Source organism: Ranitomeya imitator, chromosome 1 (assembly GCF_032444005.1).
Source record: "Ranitomeya imitator isolate aRanImi1 chromosome 1, aRanImi1.pri, whole genome shotgun sequence".
Lineage (NCBI taxonomy): Eukaryota > Metazoa > Chordata > Amphibia > Anura > Dendrobatidae > Ranitomeya > Ranitomeya imitator.
The window spans coordinates 768157158-768179350 of NC_091282.1; the positions used below are offsets into that span (position 1 = coordinate 768157158).

General features: G+C 47.4%; 1 protein-coding gene across 2 annotated transcripts in view; it reads left to right on the forward strand.

The window, feature by feature from the left end:
• LIN52 (lin-52 DREAM MuvB core complex component) overlaps positions 1-22193 on the forward strand; it is a 74482-nt gene that overhangs the window by 18791 nt on the left and 33498 nt on the right. The window contains exon 6 of one of the 2 annotated variants that reach the window (XM_069735724.1): positions 19773-19909. The exons of the other annotated variant lie outside the window; for it this stretch is intronic. Within the exon in view, the coding sequence (XP_069591825.1) occupies positions 19773-19774 (2 nt within the window). The 3' untranslated portion in view covers positions 19775-19909. Of the gene's footprint in view, positions 1-19772; positions 19910-22193 lie in introns of those variants that run through there. 2 annotated transcript variants of the gene reach the window in all.

Consider the following 22193-nt stretch of genomic DNA (forward strand, 5'->3'; position numbering starts at 1 on the left):
TTCAGCCCATTCACGTAGTACATGTTCATTCCCAGTCTAGAACACCCACTCTTTAATAATGGAAAAAAATGTTTTCTGAGTCCCTCCAATACGTCTCTTCAAAAGGGGGATGGATTTTGCCGTCCCCATGACTTTTAGCATCCCTTGCACTTGGTGCATATGCTTTACCAGTATTAGATCCGCTCCTTTAGTAATGGGGGGAAAAAATGCATTTTGGAGGCTCCACCTTCTAGTTGAGGGAACATTTTTGGAAACCAAAAGAGCCGGTGGGTTCTATTAGTATATCATACCAGTGCCTTGTTGTGGGCTGTCAGGTGGTTGACCCATAGGGAGTTCTCACATTGCATACAGGATTTCACAGCTGGGACAGGAGAAACTGTACAGTAAATACAGAAGATCCTGGTCTCCTCCTCCATATCAAACTGAGTAGATGAGAAACTCTCCACTATTTTCCCCAGCAAGGTTGATTAAGTCCTTGATGCTGCTACGTGAAACTAATCGCTTTTTTCAAGGCTCATTTAAATAGATTCTGTTCCCTAATAATATCGCTGTTATCTGCAATTCATGTAGGGTGAAGTGTAGCAGTAGGGATAGTGTATTTCAGGCAGCTAGTCAAGGATTATTTCCTTATAAATTGTAATCTTTGCATTGCAATGTTTTTTTCCATGCATTCGTTGGAGAATTTTAGTACAGATCAACGTAAAAAACACATCTGTCAAAGTTGTCAAAATTCTTTGATTTATTGTGTCCATTCGCAGTTTCCCTGTAGCATCTGTATGTAAGAGGTAGTGATGGGAAACTTTACGCTACTGGATCTGGAATAACCACTTCTGAACTCTCCAGTGCTTTTGCTTCTATCAATTTCTTCGTGCTTCTTGAAGTATGTTTGGGGTCATTGTCCTGCTGGAATTCCCATGACCTAGGATGCAAATCAAGCTTTCTGACACTGGGGACTATATTGCAACCCAAAATCTTTTGGGAATCTTCACTCTTCATGATATCTTGCACAAAACACCCAGTGCCAGGTGCAAAACTACCCCAAAATATCTGACACTCTACCGTATTTGAATGTAACTGTGTTCTTTCGTTTCACTGTGTTACAAAGGTTTTGTCCTTGGGACAATTTTGAGTGTTCCTGATAGATTTTTTTTTTCATGCTGATTTCAGAAATGACTTCAGATTTTTTTCCCATCATGTAAGGTTTTTGAGAAATGATACGAAACATTGTTATAATTCTAAAAACTCATATATGTACTTTTTCTGAAACAGTAAATTCTGAATTTTCCACTGAAATAACATAAATCGCTGATCTACACATATGCAAGCACTTATGCGAATTGCGCGCAGGCGCAGTAAATCATTCGGCTGACCGTGTACGGAGCATACCACATCTCCTGGGCAGGGGAGGAATCGAGACAATACTGGCTTTACAGCAAGGGATCACAGCGTATTCATTTTGTGAGGTAAAATATTTCACTGGCTGTTTCTAAACAATATTTTTATATGTTTTTATATATGTTGATGGCAGATTGCTATGAGCGCCACCCTGTGGTCGGCGCTCATAGCAAGCCTGTAAGGTGATCTGAGAATCGCCCCTATGCAGCAGAGGCGATCGCGCTATGGCAGCTTCTCCTATATGGGCTATCAAAAGAACGTATATGCACAAAAGTAGTATCATTAAAAACGTCAGTTCGGCACGCAAAAAAATAAGCCATCACCCGACCCCAGATCACGACAACGGACGACGCTACGGCCGGGTTTCGGAAAATTACGCTATTTTTTTTTTTTTTTTTTTTTTTTTTTTTTTTACAGCAAACTTTGGAATTTTTTTTTCTCCACTTAGATAAGAGAACCTAGACCTTTTTGGTGTCTATGAACTCGTAATCTTAGGCACTCAACTTAAATGGAGTTTTTTGTAATTTATTGCAGTCATCAAAATAAACGTTTCAGCCTCAATGCTTGGCCTTCTTCAGTAACAATTTCCATAAGGAAGATATAGAAGCATCCCTTGGACGTGATGTGGGATGTACGGCACTAGTGCAGTATGAGCTGCTCGAGGTAATGAAGTCCGGGTTATAGTGTCCAGTTAGTTATCAAGAGACCGGTGCCGGCTTGTGCTAGTGCGACGCGGTATCCACCGCTAGTGTGCAGACTAGCGGTGGATACCGCGTCGCACACGCCGGCACCGGTCTCTTGATAACTAAGTTGAGTGCCTAAGTTTATCTTTCACTATATACGGCTTTGGACCCTACTAAGGCACCATTTCTGGATAGTGCACGCGGTTTTTCTCTATATGAACTCGTAATGACCTGGAGAATCATTATAACAGGTCAGTTTTAGCATTTAGTCAACCTAGCAAAAAAGCCAAACAAAAAACAAGTTTTGCTATTTCACCGCACTTGGAATTTTTTCCCGTTTTCAAGTACCTGACATGGTAAAACCAATGGTGTCATTCAAAAGTACAACTCATCCTGCAAAAAATAAGCCCTTGCTTGGCCATATTGACAGAAAAATAAAAAAGTTATGGCTCTGAAAAGAAGGGGAGAAAAAAAAGGAAAAATCTAAACCAAGCTCTGGTCATGAAGGGGTTAAAAACCTTACGTGATACAGACTTTTCGAGCACATATTCGTGTTCTGCATATCAAAATCTATAACATACAATAACATTTTCTCAGGGGACAAGAACTTCCCTGAAATTTGTTGCACAGTATTATTTGTCGGACCCCTTCCATTTATAATAAACAGCAGAATTGTGTGCTTTACCAAAAAGCTCTATCTTGATCTCATCTGTCTACAAGACACCTGATGGCCCTCTAAAAATATCGAGGACCAACTGTTGGCCCTCTAAAAATATATTGAGGACCACCTGATGTTCCGCTACAAATTGAGAGGACCGCCTGCTGGCTCTCCAAGTTTCAAACTTGACAGTATTCATACGAAAAATAACATTTGCCCACCTCAGATGGATAAATTGTATTGCAGTTGCAAAGTATGGCTATGGTTTTTTTTTTTGTATAGCCGTCTGCTGGCCCTCCTAAAATGCTTAATGAGGGCAGGCTGCTGGCCCTGGAAAAAAGTGTGACTTTTAGTCCCTCCTGCATAAATGAAACAGAATGTGTCTGATTATGTCTCACACACCACATGGACAGATAAGGGAATAAAATTACACTTCCTGGCAGTAGCGTAGCTACCGGGAAGCAGAGGGTGCGGGCGTCTCGGGCCCGGTGCTCAGAGGGGGCCCACCCGCAGCTACGCTACTGTAACTGTATCAGCGCGTGCAGCACGCCTATACAGTTAAGGTACCTTCACACATAACGATATTGTTAACGATATCGTTGCTATTTGTGACGTAGCAACGATATCGTTAATGAAATCGTTATGCGTGACAGCGACCAACGATCAGGCCCCTGCTGGGAGATCGTTGGTCGCTGAATAAAGTCCAGAACTTTATTTCGTCGCTGGACTCCTGCTGACATCGCTGGATCGGCGTGTGTGACACCGATCCAGCGATGTCTTCACTGGTAACCAGGGTAAACATCGGGTAACTAAGCGCAGGGCCGCGCTTAGTAACCCGATGTTTACCCTGGTTACCATGCTAAAAGTAAAAAAAAAAAAAACACTAGATACTTACCTACAGCCATCTGTCCTCCAGCGCTGTGCTCTGCACTCCTCCTGTACTGGCTGTGAGCTGGAAAGCAGAGCGGTGACGTCACCGCTCTGCTTTCCGGCTCACAGCCAGTACAGGAGGAGAGCAGAGAAGCAGAGCGCAGCGCTGGCGGACGGACAGCGGTAGGTAAGTATCTAGTGTTTTTTTTTTTTTTACTTTTAGCATGGTAACCAGGGTAAACATCGGGTTACTAAGCGCGGCCCTGCGCTTAGTTACCCGATGTTTACCCTGGTTACCGGGGACCTCGGGATAGTTGGTCGCTGGAGAGCTGTCTGTGTGACAGCTCTCCAGCGACGCTGCAGCGATCCGGATCGTTGTCGGTATCGCTGCAGCGTCGCTTAATGTGAAGGGGCCTTTACCTTCTGTGGCAGAGCAGGGAGAATCTCTCATTTAGCTGATACAGCTGATCGCAATGATGAGGGAAGGAGCACTGCTCTGCGCTCCTTCCCCCATCATCCCCCTGTCAGCGTCTGACGTCGGCGACGCTGACAGTGGGCGCGATGACGTCACTGCCCGGCGCCGGCTGTCAGGAGAAGAGCGGGTGCTCAGAGCATCGCAGGAACCAAGAAGGAGAGGTGAGTATTTATTTTCTTATGGGGTGCTGCCTAATACTACAGGTTCTGCCTATTGGGGGGGGGGGGATATGCCTTATACTACAGGGTCTGCCTATGGCGTGCTCTGCCTAATACTACAGGGTCTGCCTATGGGGGATCTGCCTTATACTACAGGGTCTACCGATGGCGGGCTCTGCCTAATACTACAGAGTCTACCTCTCTAGGGGTCTGCCTAATACTACAGGGTCTGCCTATGGGGGGTCTGTCTTATACTACACGGTCTGCCTTGTACTACAGGGTCTGCCTATGGGGGTGCATAATACTATATTGAGGACTATCTGGTTTATTATATTATATGGAGGCAATCTAGAGGGGCATCATATAGTGTGGAGATTACAGTGAGGGGGCCATCATACAGTGTTGGAGCCATCAAACAGTTTGGAGGCTACTAAGGGGTCAGTATACTGTTTATATAAGAGAGCATTATGGTGTGTATAGGGGAGCTGTACAGTGGGGAGACTCGGGACATTATTAAATGTAAAGTGGGCACTTATTGTTATAGGGGAACTCGAGTTACTGTGACTATCAAAGGGGCACACAGGGCAATATTACTTTCTAGTGGGCAAAATATGGGCACTGCTTTCTAGGGCACTTGCACCCGGCATTACTATATTATAAAGGGTTGCTTTAGAATTTAGAAGGCACAGTGAACCACACAATAGGTGCAGTAATAGGGACACATACGGCAGCAGCGGCTCAGTATTGGGATATCAGGTGCAGTAATAGGGTCACATACGGCAGCAGCGGCTCAGTATTGGGGTATCATTTGCAGTAATAGGGTCACATACGGCAGCAGCGGCTCAGTATTGGGGTATCAGGTGCAGTAATAGGGACACATATGGCAGCAGCGGCTCAGTATTGGGGTATCAGGTGCAGTAATCGGGTCACATACAGCAGCAGCGGCTCAGTATTGGGGTATCAGGTGCAGTAATAGGGACACATACGGCAGCAGCGGCTCAGTATTGGGGTATCAGCAGGATGAGGAGTTTGTGCAGGTTGGGAATAGATGGTGATGGGTCTGGAATATGAGAAGTGAAATGTGTCTTTGTTGTATTCTCTGCAGCTGAGTCCTGGCTGGAAGAAGTTGTCCTGTCGGTCTGGGCCAGATGGAAAAGACAGGAAATTTGAATGATTCCATAAGAAAGGACGTAAAGAAAATTGGCGCGCACTCAGGGTAATAAGGGAGCGAGGTGCATGTGTAGTGGGCTATAATGGCCCCACGTACATAGAAAATATAGTACACCGCACACTCTGTATATGTATTGCGAATAGTGAAGGATTTATTAGACAAAATAAGACTGTGACATGAAAAGCGACCAGAGGTAATTATAATGACGTTTCGGCCCTGCCACACACTGACTGCAGGGCGCGGGAGCGCCGCATATTTACCGCATCTACAAGACCCCACAACAGGGCTATCTTTGCGTGATATACGCACAGCAAACTGGCATCCAAGTGTATGCCTTTACCTACCAGGATCTTTTCCTCTCCTCTGTGCACATTAAAGCGATTTATATGATTAAGGCCCTGGCAGGGCTGAAACGTCATTATAATTACCTCTGGTCGCTTTTCATGTCACATAGTCTTATTTTGTCTAATAAATCCTTCACTATTCGCAATACATATACAGAGTGTGCGGTGTACTATATTTTCTATATCCATAAGAAAGGACGTCAGCGGGAAGACATTATCTGTAACTGTGCTGTGATCTCTTATATGTTTTGTAGGACTGTTATCTACCACTGACCGTATGGCGGTAATATCAGTCTTGGTCTTTATATAGAGATTATCTTCAGTATCAGAGCGGTCATCTGCTGAGGTTCTCCTCCATTATTAGGGTGCGTCACCCAGTTGTAATGAAGGTTACCTGGTTAGGGGCACACTCAGAAGCTTCGTGCCCCCCGAACCAAAACCCTAGCTGCACCTCTGTTTCCTGGTGAATGTTTTTTTTTTTCCACCACTGAAAGCAATGCAAACATGCAAAAACATTGCCTGTGAACATGGTCCAAGGTGTGGAGGAGCATTTTATTTCTTTTATTTATTTTCCCTTATATACAAGTCATTGCATAGAATGTTTCTTAAGGTACCTTCACACATAACGATATCGTTAACGATATCGTTGCTTTTTGTGACGTAGCAACGATATCGTTAAGGAAATCGTTCTGTGTGACAGCGACCAGCGATCAGGCCCCTGCTGGGAGATCGTTGGTCGCTGAGGAAAGTCCAGAACTTTATTTCGTCGCTGGACTCCCTGCAGACATCGCTGGATCGGCGTGTGTGACACCGATCCAGCGATGTCTTCACTGGTAACCAGGGTAAACATCGGGTTACTAAGCGCAGGGCCGCGCTTAGTAACCCGGTGTTTACCCTGGTTATCAGCGTAAAAGTAAAAAAAAAACAAACACTACATACTTACCTACCGCTGTCTGTCTTCGGCGCTCTGCTTCTCTGCACTCCTCCTGCACTGGCTGTGAGCGTCGGTCAGCCGGAAAGCAGAGCGGTGACGTCACCGCTCTGCTTTCCGGCCGCTGTGCTCACAGCCAGTGCAGGAGGAGTGCAGAGAAGCAGAGCGCCGGGGACATACAGCGGTAGGTAAGTATGTAGTGTTTTTTTTTACTTTTACGCTGGTAACCAGGGTAAACATCGGGTTACTAAGCGCGGCCCTGCGCTTAGTAACCCGATGGTTACCCGGGAACCTCGGGATCGTTGGTCGCTGGAGGGCTGTCTGTGTGACAGCTCTCCAGCGACCAAACAGCGACGCTGCAGCGATCGACATCGTTGTCGGTATCGCTGCAGCGTCGCTGAGTGTGAAGGTACCTTTAAAGTGCCCCTGTCAGCAGGAGTGTGCCCAGTAACCTACAGACAGTGTCAGGTCGGCGCCGTTATACTGATTACAATGATACCTTGGTTGATGAAATCCGTCTTGCTGTTGCTTAATCTTTACTTTCAGTTTTGTGTTAATGATATGCTCGTGCTCTGTGGCGGCCTGTGTGTTTGGGGGGGTCTTCATTCGGTGCTCTGATTAGGTATTCATCTGTATGGCTTCTGATGGGTCACTGATCCCTCACTGACCTGCCCCCTATTTTACATAATGAATATAATATATCAAAAATTGTATTACTGTTAGTCCATAAAAGTGGTGTAATACTCTGGCACTATTGTTCTCAGCAACGACCTGGGATTCAGAGATGCTACTTCCATGCCACTTCCGCAATGTTTCCATCATTTTCAGACCTCCGGGGGGACGAGCACCTGAGCATTTTAGTGCTCGCTCATTACTACCCATACCCTTTAAAGGGAACCTGTCACCAGTTTTGCCCGATAAGCGATACGGCCATCACCTTTCATTCTATAATGCTGTATATAAGCCCCCTACCAGACCTGGAAAGACAGAAAAATAATTTATTGTAGACGCCTGCGGGGTGGTCTGGTCTGATGGGTGTCACTGGTCTTTGTCCAGCGCCTCCCTTCTTCATTGCCTTCCTCCTGCTTGCTTAGTGTGGGTGACGCGTCTCCTCGGCACAGTGCTCCTGCGCAGGCGCCGGGAAAGGTCAAAGAGCCTCGGCGCATGCGCACTGCAGTACTTTGCTCTGCCCTTGACAGGGTAGAGAAGTACGCCTGCGCATGAGCGCTGTGCCGAGGAGACTGTGTGGATGACGAAGGGACGCTTCGTAAGAAGATGGAAGGCACCGGACCAAGAAGAACAACGCCCATCGGACCGGACCGCCCCATAGGCGAGTAGAAGTTATTTTTTAGTTCTTCCAGTTTGGGTTGGGGCTTATATACAGTATTATAGAGTGCTGTGTATCAGGTCTGAAAGGTGGTGGTCGTATCTCTTATCTGCCGAAACTGGTGAGAGGTTCCCTTTAATCTCTTCTTCCCGTGCCCCGTCTGCTCTCAAGCGCTGCTTAGCAGGTACTGAGCAGTGTGCTGTAATGAACTGTTGAGGGACGATCAGCCCCATGGGGGTAGTAATCCCACAGCAGGATCCAATTCTCATTTAGGTTATGTGCACACGTTGCGGATTTGGCTGCGGATCCGCAGCGGATTGGCCTTGTGTATTCACAGCAGTTTTCCATGCGGTGTACAGTACCATGTAAACCTATGGAACACCAAATCCGCAGTGCACATGCTGTGGAAAATTCGGTGCAGAAGCGCAGCGGTTTATTTTCTGCAGCATGTCAATTCTTTGTGCTGATTCCTTTATAGGAATCCGCAGATGTAAAAACGCAGGCGACATTCGCAGAAAACCCGCAGGTAAAGCGCAGGTCATTTTACCTGCAGATTCTATGGAATCCGCAACGTGTACACATAGCTTATTTGTTGTTTCATGCATTTCAGGGGGGGCTGTGATGTAATCACCGCATGGGAGCAAAGTCTGAGCGGGAAGCAGAACCCAACCCGCCACTCCGCACTATGGTGGGTGCTGTCACTATAGTGACGCCTGTGGATGCCCCCAGTTGTGTGTTGCTCCTCATCTTTCCTGACCCGCTCTGCAGTCCTCAGGCTCTGCAGGCCTCGTTCCGCTCGCCATGCTCGCATTTTTCTACTATGATTGTGTATTTACGGCGCTGTCGTTTTGCGCAGGGCACAGTGTATAGCGCAGTAAATCCTGCTTTATGTAGAGCTCATATTTCTCTGCCATTAGGGTGAAGTGTCAAAGGCGACAACAAGAGAAGGAACTACTACTAGCATGTGGCTAGCACCTAGACCTAGTATCATGACCTCCTCCACCTGGTACATCTCATTATCCACCGTGATTTACAGCCCAGCACCTCTCTAATTATTCCCGACTCTCCGAGCTTTCTGACATGTTGTAAATTTCCAGAACTTTTTCATCATCTGCTGCTTCAGTCTGCGCTTCGGAGGATGGCGGAGAGGATGGGAATTTACAGCCAAGATTAAATGGCCGCCTATAAAGTGTGAGACTGCCGGCAATTGTATGACTGTCAGTGGCCGCAGCACCTCGTACAAACCAAGGCGTGTGTGACATTGCCTGTGGTACGCAGCTACAGAGCACCCAGGACTGTGCAGTATACATGGAGTGGCCGGGTGTCAGGGCTGTGCAGTATACATGGAGCGGCCGGGTGTCGGGGCTGTGCACTATACAGTATATATGGAGTGGCCGGGTGTCAGGGCTGTGCAGTATACATGGAGCGGATGGGTGTCAGGGCTGTGCACTATACAGTATATATGGAGTGGCCGGGTGTCAGGGCTGTGCAGTATACATGGAGCGGCCGGGTGTCGGGGCTGTGCACTATACAGTATACATGGAGCGGCCGGGTGTCAGGGCTGTGCAGTATACATGGAGCGGCCGGGTGTCAGGGCTGTGCAGTATACATGGGGCGGATGGGTGTCAGGGCTGTGCAGTATACATGGAGCAGCCGAGTGTCAAGGCTGTGCAGTATACATGGAGTGGCCGGGTGTCAGGGCTGTGCAGTATACATGGAGCGGCCGGGTGTCAGGGCTGTGCAGTATACATGGAGCCGCCGGGTGTCAGGGCTGTGCAGTATACGGGGAGCGGCCAGGTGTCTGGGCTGCGGGGTGTACGGGGAATTGCCAACTGGGCTGTGGGGTGTACGGGGAGCTGCCGGCTGTCTGGGCTGTGGGGTGTATGGGGAGCTGCCGGCTGTCTGGGCTGTGGGGTGTACGGGGAGCTTCCGGCTGTCTGGGCTGTGGGGTGTACGGGGAGCTTCAGGCTGTCTGGGCTGTGGGGTGTACGGGGAGCTGCCGGCTGTCTGGGCTGTGGGGTGTATGGGGAGCTGCCGGCTGTCTGGGCTGTGGGGTGTACGGGGAGCTGCCGGCTGTGGGGTGTAATGGGAGCTGCCGGCTGTCTGGGCTGTGGGGTGTACGGGGAGCTGCCGGCTGTGGGGTGAACGGGGAGCTGTCGGCTGTCTGGGCTGTGGGGTGAACGGGGAGCTGTCGGCTGTCTGGGCTGTGGGGTGAACGGGGAGCTGTCGGCTGTCTGGGCTGTGGGGTGAACGGGGAGCTGTCGGCTGTCTGGGCTGTGGGGTGAACGGGGAGCTGTCGGCTGTCTGGGCTGTGGGGTGAACGGGGAGCTGTCGGCTGTCTGGGCTGTGGGGTGAACGGGGAGCTGTCGGCTGTCTGGGCTGTGGGGTGAACGGGGAGCTGTCGGCTGTCTGGGCTGTGGGGTGAACGGGGAGCTGCCGGCTGTCTGGGCTGTGGGGTGTATGGGGAGCTGCCGGCTGTCTGGGCTATGGGGTGAACGGGGAGCTGCCGGCTGTCTGGGCTGTGGGGTGTATGGGGAGCTGCCGGCTGTCTGGGCTGTGGGGTGTATGGGGAGCTGCCGGCTGTCTGGGCTGTGGGGTGAACGGGGAGCTGCCGGCTGTCTGGGCTGTGGGGTGTATGGGGAGCTGCCGGCTGTCTGGGCTGTGGGGTGTATGGGGAGCTGCCGGCTGTCTGGGCTGAGGGGTGTATGGGGAGCTGCCGGCTGTCTGGGCTGTGGGGTGTATGGGGAGCTGCCGGCTGTCTGGGCTGTGGGGTGTATGGGGAGCTGCCGGCTGTCTGGGCTGTGGGGTGTATGGGGAGCTGCCGGGCCGGCAGTCTGGGCTGTGGGGTGTATGGGGAGCTTCCGGCTGTCTGGGCTGTGGGGTGTATGGGGCGTTTCCGGCTGTCTGGGCTGTGGGGTGAACGGGGAGCTGTCGGCTGTCTGGGTTCATCCAGGGCTGCTCTGCCACCTCCTCACAGGTCGTCATCTGCAGCGCTGCTTTTCATAGCAGTTTTCTAAACCTGGTGGTAAAGTACAAAGCTCTGAGACATCCGAAAGCCACAGGTTGGAGACCAAGATGTCTATAGAGTGGTTGGTTGTCAGGACTTCAGAGTTGTCAGGGCAGTGGTGCGCACGGGCTGGTCTTTGCTGTCTCTGTCTGGGGGTCATTGACATGCTGATGAGATGCCTGCTGCTTCTTGGGGTCTTGTGTCCTCACCTGCTGTGCAGAAAGTTATGATTACATGGTGGTCTCTGGGGGGCCATCCAGCTGTCATGTGCAGGGTGAATGGGAAATGAGGGCAGGGGTCCTGCTTTGGGAGGGTGGGGGCATCTCTGGCACGTGGCGGTCTCAGCTGTGTCACTCCCGGGGGACGGCTTGTGATGAGTGCTGACCTGCATGAGGAGACAACAAGTGGTGCAGCTGCTGATGGTGTCAATGGTATGGGTCTCATTTGCGAAGGTGATTATTAGGGGCTCCGGCCTCCGTAACACTAATATTTCCATTAGTAAATGAAGAATTGGGCTACGGCTCGCAGCTAATCACAGGCGCCTGGTAATAAATGAATTGTGACTGATTACCTATTAATATGGACGCCTCAGGAATTCACCTGGGGGGAAGTGGAGCAGTGAAATAGAGAGGGGCTCGCCCCCCTGGGAAATCACATCCCGCTGTCTGCAGCTTTAACACCGCGCTCAGCTATCAATAAGGAGGTAATTGAATTTTGAGCACAAACATGATGACAGGGGGCTCTTCATGGAAGATGGATGCTAAATCCATGGCGTGAAGATGAGGGGGGGCAGCAATACAACAGACACTTAAACAGCTAATGGGTCTCATCAGCTCCTCACCGTGGGTCATGGCCGGTGACCAGCATGCCGCTCTGCTGTAGAGGTGGTGGCCCCCTACCCATCGGTGACTCGTAAACCGCTCTGCTGTAGAGGTAGTGGTCCCCCTATCTATAGGGGACCCGAAGACTGCTTGCTGTAGAGGTAGTGGGCCCCTCATCTATTAGTGACCTGACTTGGAGACATCTCTGCTGTAGAGGTGGTGGCTGCCCCCCCTCCCCTATCGGTGACCCAGAGGCCGCTCTGCTGTAGAGGGGGTGGCCCCCCTACCTGACGGTGATCAGGCGCCCGCTCTGCTGTAGAGGTGGTGGCGCCCTACCTATCAGTGACCCGGAGGCCGCTCTACTCTATAGATAGTGGCCCCCCCACCTGTCGGTGACTGCCACAAACATAGTAGGAACTTGCAGCTCTCTGGCGCCCCTTGCCTTACTGACCAATATGGGTATTGACAGAAGACAACAAAATGAGCGCAGCTGCTCTAATTTTATGTCAAATATTGCGGCAATATATATATATTTTTTTAATATACCTCGATCCAGTCACCAAATCCCCCAACACCACATAAATACGAAAACTATGCTGCCACCACAGACCTTTTATAGGTGGATCAGACACCCTTTTGGTAGCCTGAATTTACGCGGCGTACGTGGCGGATCGCTTATAGAGTCATGGACAAAAGTATTGACACCCCTGCAATTCTGTCAGATAATACTCATTTTCTTCCTGAAAATGATTGCAAACACAAATGATTTGGTAATATCTTCATTTAATTTGTCTTAAATGAAAAAAACACAAAAGAGAATGAAGCAAAACATTGATCATTTCACACAAAACTCCAAAAATGGGCCAGACAAAAGTATTGGCACCCTCAGCCTAATACTTGGTTGCACAAACTTTAGCCAAAATAACTGCGACCAACCGCTTCCGGTAACCATCAATGAGTTTCTTACAATGCTCTGCTGGAATTTTAGACCATTCTTCTTTGGCAAACTGCTCCAGGTCCCTGATATTTGGAGGGTGCCTTCTCCAAACTGCCATTTTTAGATCTCTCCACAGGTGTTCTATGGGATTCAGGTCTGGACTCATTGCTGGCCACCTTAGAAGTCTCCAGTGCTTTCTCTCAAACTATTTTCTAGTGCTTTTTGAAGTGTGTTTTGGGTCATTGTCCTGCTGGAAGACCCATGACCTCTGAGGGAGACCCAGCTTTCTCACACTGGGCCCTACATTATGCTGCAAAATTTGTTGGTAGTCTTCAGACTTCATAATGCCATGCACACGGTCAAGCAGTCCAGTGCCAGAGGCAGTAAAGCAACCCCAAAACATCAGGGAACCTCCGCCATGTTTGACTGTAGGGACCGTGTTCCTTTCTTTGAATGCCTCCTTTTTTTTTTTTTTTTTTTTTCTCCTGTAAACTCTATGTTGATGCCTTTGCCCAAAAAGCTCTACTTTTGTCTCATCTGACCAGAGAACATTCTTCCAAAACGTTTGAGGCCGGCGTCACACTTGGCGTAAGACAATACGGTCCGTATATTACGGCCGTAATACGCTCAAAAGTTCCCAAAAAAGTGTTCCGTAGCTCCTCCGTAGGCAGGGTGTTTCAGCGTTTTTTGCGCATGGCAGCCTCCGTATGTAATCCGTATGGCATCCGTACTGCGTGTTTTTCTCGCAGGCTTGCAAAACCGACATACGGCTATACAAGGGATCCATGTGTAAAAAACAAAAAACTATATTATATATATATATATATATATATATATATATATATATATATATATATATATATATATATATATTATATATTATATAGTCAGTAGACACTTATATGTATATATATTATTATTTCATACAGCGCTAGATATCTTTAAAGCCGGTAATTCAATTACCGGCTTTTGCTATCTCCTTCCTAAACCCGACATGATTTGTGACATGGTTTACATGCAGTAAACCATGTCATATCCCCATTTTTTTTGCATATTCCACACTACTAATGTTAGTAGTGTGTATATGCAAAATTTGGCCGTTCTACCTACTAAATTAAAGGGTTAAATGGCGGAAAAAATTGGCGTGGGCTCCCGCGCAATTTTCTCCGCCAGAGTAGTAAAGCCAGTGACTGAGGGCAGATATGAATAGCCTGGAGAGGGTCCATGGTTATTGTCCCCCCCCCCCCCCTTCCTGGCTAAAAACACCTGCCCCCAGCCACCCCAGAAAAGGCACATCTGGAAGATGCGCCTATTCTGGCATTTGGCCACTCTCTTCCCATTCCCGTGTAGCGGTGGGATATGGGGTAATGAAGGGTTAATGCCACCTTTCTATTGTAAGGTGACATTAAGCCAAATTAATAATGGAGAGGCGTCATTTATGACACCTATCCATTATTGATCCAATACTAGTAAAGGGTTAAAAAAACACAAACACATTATTAAAAATTATTTTAATGAAATAAACACAAAGGTTGTTGTAATATTTTATTCAACGCCCAATCCAGTCACTGAAGACCCTCGTTCTGTAACAAAAAAAATAAATAAACCAACAATATCCTTACCTTCCGAAGATCTGTAATGTCCAACGATGTAAATCCATCTGAAGGGGTTAAAATATTTTGCAGCAAGGAGTTCTGCTAATGCAGCGATGCTCCTTGCTGCAAAACCCCGGAGAAAGAAGGTAAAGTAGGTCAATGACCTATATTTACCTTCATTTGCAGTGAGGCGCCCTCTGCCGGTTGTCCCTAGATCGTGGGAACTTTCCTAGAAAGCTCCCAGGCTCGAGTTCATAAGAGGCGCCCTCTGCTGGTTGTCCTCAAGTCACACTGCTGGTCCGTGTGTAATCCGTATTTTGGGGCTTCCATAGACTTTCATTGGCGTTTTTTTTGCGCAATACGGTGACAAACGCAGCATGCTGCGATTTTCTACGGCCGTAGAAAGCCGTATAATACGGATCAGTAAAATACGGCAGATAGGAGCAGGGGCATAGAGAATAATTGTGCCGTTTGTTTGGCGAGTTTTACGGACGTAGTTTCTGCGCTCTTACGTCCGTAAAACTCGCAAGTGTGACGGCGGCCTTAGGCTTTTTCAGGTAAGTTTTGGCAAACTCCAGCCTGGCTTTTTTATGTCTTGGGGTAAGAAGTGGGGTCTTCCTGGGTCTCCTACCATACAGTCCCTTTTCATTCAGACGCCGACTGATAGTACGGGTTGACACTGTTGTACCCTCGGACTGCAGGGCAGCTTGAACTTGTTTGGATGTTAGTCGAGGTTCTTTATCCAACATCCGCACAATCTTGCGTTGAAATCTCTTGTCAATTTTTCTTTTCCGTCCACATCTAGGGAGGTTAGCCACAGTGCCATGGGCTTTAACCCCTTAGTGACAGAGCCAATTTGGTACTTAATGACCGAGCCAATTTTTGCAATTCTGACCAGTGTCACTTTATGAGGTTATAACTCTGGAACGCTTCAACGGATCCCGCTGATTCTGAGATAGTTTTTTTTCGTGACATATTGTACTTCATGTTAGTGGTAACATTTCTTCGATATTACTTGCGATTATTTATGAAAAAAACGGAAATATGGCGAAAATTTTTAAAATTTTGCAATTTTCAAACTTTGTATTTTTATGCCCTTAAATCAGAGAGATATGTCACGAAAAATAGTTAATAAATAACATTTCCCACATGTCTACTTTACATCAGCACAATTTTGGAAACAAAAATTTTTTTTTTGTTAGGGAGTTATAAGGGTTAAAAGTTGACCAGCAATTTCTCATTTTTACAACACTGTTATGATAAGGTAATTCAGTACCACAATGGACATAGAAGTCAGAGCACATACAGTGACCTGACCATAACCCAAAAACATAGAACGAGCTCTAAGACGTGGGAACTCTGCTGACCGCAATCCCTAATCCTCTCCAACCACACTAGAGGCAGCCGTGGATTGCGCCTAACGCTCCCTATGCAACTCGGCACAGCCTGAGAAACTAGCTAGCCTGAAGATAGAAAATAAGCCTACCTTGCCTCAGAGAAATACCCCAAAGGAAAAGGCAGCCCCCACATATAATGACTGTGAGTTAAGATGAAAAGACAAACGTAGAGATGAAATAGATTTAGCAAAGTGAGGCCTGACTTTCTGAACAGAGCGAGGATAGGAAAGGTAACTTTGCGGTCAACACAAAACCCTACAAACAACCACGCAAAGGGGGCAAAAAGACCCTCCGTACCGACTAACGGCACGGAGGTACACCCTCTGCGTCCCAGAGCTTCCAGCAAGCAAGAAAAACCAAATAAGCAAGCTGGACAGAAAAAAACAGAAAACAAAATAACAAAAGCGGAACTTGGCTATGCAGAGCAGCAGGCCACAGGAACGATCCAGGAGGAAGCAAGTCCTATACTAGAACATTGACTGGAGGCCAGGATCAAAGCACTAGGTGGAGTTAAATAGAGCAGCACCTAACGACTTCCCCACATCACCTGAGGAAGGAAACTCAGAAGCCGCAGTACCACTCTCCTCCACCAACGGAAGCTCATAGAAAGAATCAGCCGAAGTACCACTTGTGACCACAGGAGGGAGCTCTGCCACAGAATTCACAACACACCATTTTTTTTTTAGGGACCACATCACATTTGAAGTCATTTTGAGGGGTCTATATGATAGAAAATAATGAAGTGTGACACCATTCTAAAAACTACACCCCTCAAGGTTCTCAAAACCACATTCAAGAAGTTTATTAACCCTTTATGTGCTTCACAGGAACTGAAACAAAGTGGAAGGAAAAAATGAACATTTAACTTTTTTTTGCAAACATCTTAATTCAGAACCATTTTTTTTATTTTCACATGTGTAAAAACAGAAATGTAACCATAAATGTTGTTATGCAATTTCTCCTGAATACGCCAATACCCCATATGTGGGGGTAAACCACTTTTTGGACGCACCGCAGAACTTAGAAGTGAAGGAGCGCCGTTTGACTTTTTCAATGCAGAATTGGCTGGAATTGAGATGGGACGCCATGTCACGTTTAGAGAGCCCCTGATGTGCCTAAACAGTGGAAACCCCCCACAAGTGACACTATTTTGGAAACTAGACCCCCCAAGGAACTTATCTAGATGTGTGGTGAGAACTTTGAATGCCCAAGTGCGTCACAGAAGTTTATAATGCAGAGTCGTGAAAATAAAAAATATTTTTTTTTTCACAAAAAAGATATTGTAGCAACCAAGTTTTTATTTTCACAAAGGTAACAGAAATTGGACTGCAATAGTTGTTGTCCAATTTATCCCGAGTACGCTGATGCGCCATATGTGGGGGTAAACCACTGTTTGGGCGCACGGCAGAGCTCGGAAGGGAAGGAGCGCCGTTTTGGAATGCAGACTTTGATAGAATGGTCTGTGGGCGGTATGTTGAGTTTGCAGAGCCCCTGATGTACCTAAACAGTAGTAACCCCCCACAAGTGACCCCGTTTTGCAAACTAGACCCCCCAAGGAACTTATAGATGTGTGGTGAGAACATTGAATGCCCAAGTGCTTCACAGAAGTTTATAATGCAGAGTCATAAAAAAAAAAATTTCCACAAAAAAGATTTTGTAGCCCCCAAGTTTTTATTTTCACAAGGGTAACAAGAGAAATTGGACCCCAGAAGTTGTTGTCCAATTTATCCCGAGTACGCTGATGCCCCATATGTGGGGGTAACCCACTGTTTGGGCGCACGGCAGAGCTCAGAAGGGAGGGAGCACCATTTGACTTTTTGAGCGCAAAATTGGCTGTCGTGTTTGGAGACCCCCTGATGTACCTAAACAGTGGAAACCCCCCAATTGTAGCCAACCCAACTCCAAAACACCCCTAACCCTAATCCCAACCTGATCCATAATCCTAATCACTAACCCTAACCATAATCACAACCCTTACCCCAAAACAACCCTAATGTCAATCCTAACCATAACCCTAATCAAAACCCTAAATCCAACACCCCTAATCCTAATCTCAACCCTAACCTCAAACCTAACCCTAATCCCAATACACCCCTAATCACAACCCTAACCTTAACCCTAATCCCAAACCTAACCCTAATCCCAAGCGTAACCCTAATGCCAACCCTAACCCTAATCCTAACCCTAATCCCAACTCTAACCCTAACTTTAGCCACAACCCTAACCCTAGCCCTAAGGCTACTTTCACACTTGCGTCGTTTGGCATCCGTCGCAATCCGTAGTTTTGGACAAGAAACGGATCCTGCAAATGTGCCCGCAGGATGCGTTTTTTGCCCATAGACCTGTATTGCCGAAGGATCGTGACGGATGGCCACACGTCGCGTCCGTCGTGCACTGGATCAGTTGTTTTGGCGGACCGTCGGCACAAAAAAAGTCCAATGAAACGTTTTTTTGTACGTCGCATCCGCCATTTCTGACCGCGCATGCGTGGCCGTAACTCCGCCCCCTCCTCCCCAGGACATAGATTGGGCAGCGGCTGCGTTGAAAAACTACATCCGCTGCCCACGTTGTGCACAATTTTCACAACGTGCGTCGGTATGTCGGGCTGACGCATTGCGACGGCCCCGTACCGACGTAAGTGTGAAAGAAGCCTAACCCTAAATTTAGCCCCAACCCTAACCCTAAATTTAGCCTTAGCCCTACCCCTAACCCTAGCCCTTACCCTAGCCCTACCCCTAACCCTAATTTTAGCCCCAACTGCTGTTCTCCTGCCGGCCAGCAGATGGAGACAGATGGCGGGCGCACTGCGCATGCGCCCGCCATTTTCTTTTCCCCGGCAGCCAGGAGGAGCAGCAGGAGGATCCAGGGACACAGGTGAGTATGCTAGGGTCCCTGAATCCCCCTATTTCTCTGTCCTCTGATGTGTGATCACATCAGAGGACAGAGAATTACACTTTATTTATTTTTATTTTTTTTTTGCGGTCGCCGGTAAACAGTTAATTACCAGCGATCGCAAAACAGGGGTCGGTAAAACCGACCCCGATCATGTTCTTTGGGGTCTCGGCTACCCCCGGCAGCCGAGACCCCAAAGATTTTGGCGGGGCCGGCCGGCAGGCGCACTGCGCATGCGCCCGCCATTTTGAAGATGGCGGCGCCCACCGGGAGCCACGAGGAGCATCGGGGGAGATAGGTAAGTATTGGGGGGCTACCTGGGACCCCTTTTCTCTGTCCTCCGATGTGCGATCACATCGGAGGACAGAGAAATTAAAAAGAGATCGCGTTTTGTTTTTGTTTTTTTGCGATCGCCGGTAAACGGTTAATTACCGGCGATCGCATATGCAGGGTGGGTAAAACCCCCCCCCCGAATCATATTCTCTGGGGTCTCGGCTACCCCCGGCAGCCGAGACCCCGGAGATAATCCAACTCTGGGGGGCGCTATTCACTTTTTCCACAGCGCCGTTAATTAACAGCGCTGTGGTTTAAGTACCCTTAGCGGCCGCTGTTAAAAGGCGTATTGGCGGTCGCTAAGGGGTTAAACTTCTTGATGACACTGCGCACGGTAGACACAAGAACATTCAGGTCTTTGGAGATGGACTTGTAGCCTTGAGAGAGCTCATGCTTCCTCACAATTTGGTTTCTCAAGTCCTCAGACAGTTCTTTGGTCTCCTTTCTTTTCTCCATGCTCAATGTGGTACACACAAGGACACAGGACAGCAGTTGAGTCAGCTTTAATTCATGTCAACTGGCTGCAAGTGTGATTTAGTTATTGCTAACACCTGTTAGGTGCCACAGGTAAATTACAGGTGCTGTTAATTACACAAATTAGAGAAGCATCACATGATTTTTCAAACAGTGCCAATACTTTTGTCCACCCCCTTTTTTATGTTTGGTGTGGAATTATATCCAATTTGGCTTTAGGACAATTCTTTTTGTGTTTTATCATTTAAGACAAATTAAATGAAGATAATAATACCAAATAATTTGTGTTTACAATTATTTTCAGGAAGAAACTGAGTATTATCTGACAGAATTGCAGTAGTGTCAATACTTTTGGCCATGACTGTAGAACAAGAAGAACGAAGCTATCAAATTTATTATTTTACTCCGCAAAAATCAGCAGTGTTTACAAAAGATGCAAACAATATTACAAAGAGACAAAATACAAATATGTATGAACAGTTATGAAATAAAACAAGATGAAAATACGAAACTTACTAAATCTCAGTCACAGATATGACGTGTCAATAAAGGAGGAGAGATCCCAAAGAAATGATCCAGTACCACAGCATGGTGTTCAGCTGTCTCACCTGGCTCTGAATGCATGCCAAAGGCGTCTTTCACACTTCCGTCGGTCGGGGTGCGGCGGAATGCAGTGAAGTGACATATCAACGGACGTTGTGAAAATTACGGAAAACATGTGTAACGCATCCAGTGTTATGACGGCTGCGTTGAATGGGTTCCTGCCAGAATTTTCAGGTATAAATTTAGAGAGAGTGAGAATTTCCCCAGACTAGAAAATCCTTCTAGGCATGCTCAGAATATAAAAACGCAATACGTCGCTGGATTCCTGCTTTTCACAGGCAAAGACGCATCCTGCGTCCATAGGCTGCCATTCTAGCCAACGATGTATGCCGCAGGATGCGTCGTTGCACGTTTTTCCGACACTGACAAAAAAGGTTTCATTAAACGTTTTTTTTCCAGATGACGTGCCGTCAAATTGCGCAGGATCCAGTGCGCGACAGACGAAACGTGTGGCCAAGCGTCGCGATACGTCACTTATACAAGTCTATGGGAAAAAAACGCATCATGCAGGCAAATTTGCAGGATGCATTTTTTTCACAAAACGACGCATTGTGACGGGACTGCAAGACGGAAGTGTGAAAGAGGCCAAAGATGGACGTTCCTGTTTTATACTTCAGCCATAAAACGAAAAACTCCCACTTTGCTGACCTCGCATATGGGCTGTTTTCTGGGAGGTACACACATCTTTGAAAGCTATATATAACTCCTTTTCTTCCTATCTTTGGCCTGTGATCTTTCAGGCCAAAGATAATGGCATTATTTTTTTTCCTTTTTGATTTTACCATTTTTTTAGAGTACACACACGGTATGTCTGGGATTTGCGGGTGGGCAGAAATTCATTACCCAGATTTCTGATGGCCCTAAATGCCGTAAAACGCTGCTATGCGTAATCCTAAGTGTCCGGATCCTGGAAATCTAATTTTCATGTTTCTGAGATTAATGTGTATTATTGAATTTGACTTTGTCTTATAAACAAAACACTCAAAGAGTTTTTTTTTTTTTTTTGGAGGGAAAAAGGCATTCAGCTCTGCTAGTCCTGGCAGGCAATAACACTCAGCATTCCAAGCTGACCATTTGCTTGAAGGGAGGGGTGGAAATCCACAGAGCGAGAGGGGCTGTACCTAGGATTTGGTACTACAGAAACTAATGGTGGGAGGAGCAGTGGGCCAGTTCTGGTTGTGTCCCCAGAACAATGGAAATAATTCATATTTTCCTGACTGTGAAACACAGGCCACTCTGCTGTAGAGGGGGTGGCCCCTCACCCGTCAGTGACCAGGCGCCCACTTTGCTGTAAAGGTGGTAGCCATGTGTCTTGTGGTTTGTTCCCTGGGTATAGGCTGAGGGAATTGCCATCTTAGATGACTGAGTCTGGGGAGGGGGCCTGTAGTTTTGAGGTCTGGTCACTGAAGGCTTCTGGGATTTCACTATCTTGGATCCTCTGGTTTAACCCTTTATTTAATTCTGAATTTTATTACTAGTCCGTGTTTTGGCTTACAAATGCTGATGTAAAATACTGACCAAATATTGCTAGTGTGATGGCAGCCTTAGTTTCAGGTTTAACCCCATGATGGACGTCTGAGGTGAAGCCCCAGTGTCCACATTACTAGAGTTGAGCGGCTTTTACTTTTTAAGGATCGAGTCGGGTTTCGCGAAACCCAACTTTCTCAAAAGTCGGGTCGGGTGAAATCGGCCGATTATTGCGAAAAGTCGGGGGTCGGCCGAAATACGAAACCCAATGCAAGTCAATGGGGAATCAAAGTCGGCAGTGAGTGGAGGACCGGAAAACACCTGCAGTGCCCATTTTAATGCCAAAAACATCAATTCGTATTTCTTAAGCTTGTCAATCTTAATTTACTTTATAATAATAGTTAGGCATTGAAAACAGGGGCTCATTTGGCTAAAGTTGTGGGGGGGTAGGGCTGGCTCAAGATTTTCGTGGGCCCAGGAAACGCGGAATACGTCACGGTGGTGGAAGCAGGGAGACGTAAGTATTTCAACTTTGCAAGTGCTGCGATCCTGAGCAAGCAGGGGGGGCCCACTAGTTGGCACTGGCACAGGGCCCCTCATAGTATGGCGGTGTGATTGACGGCGGGCGGCGCCTCCCACTGCCAGAGACACTTTT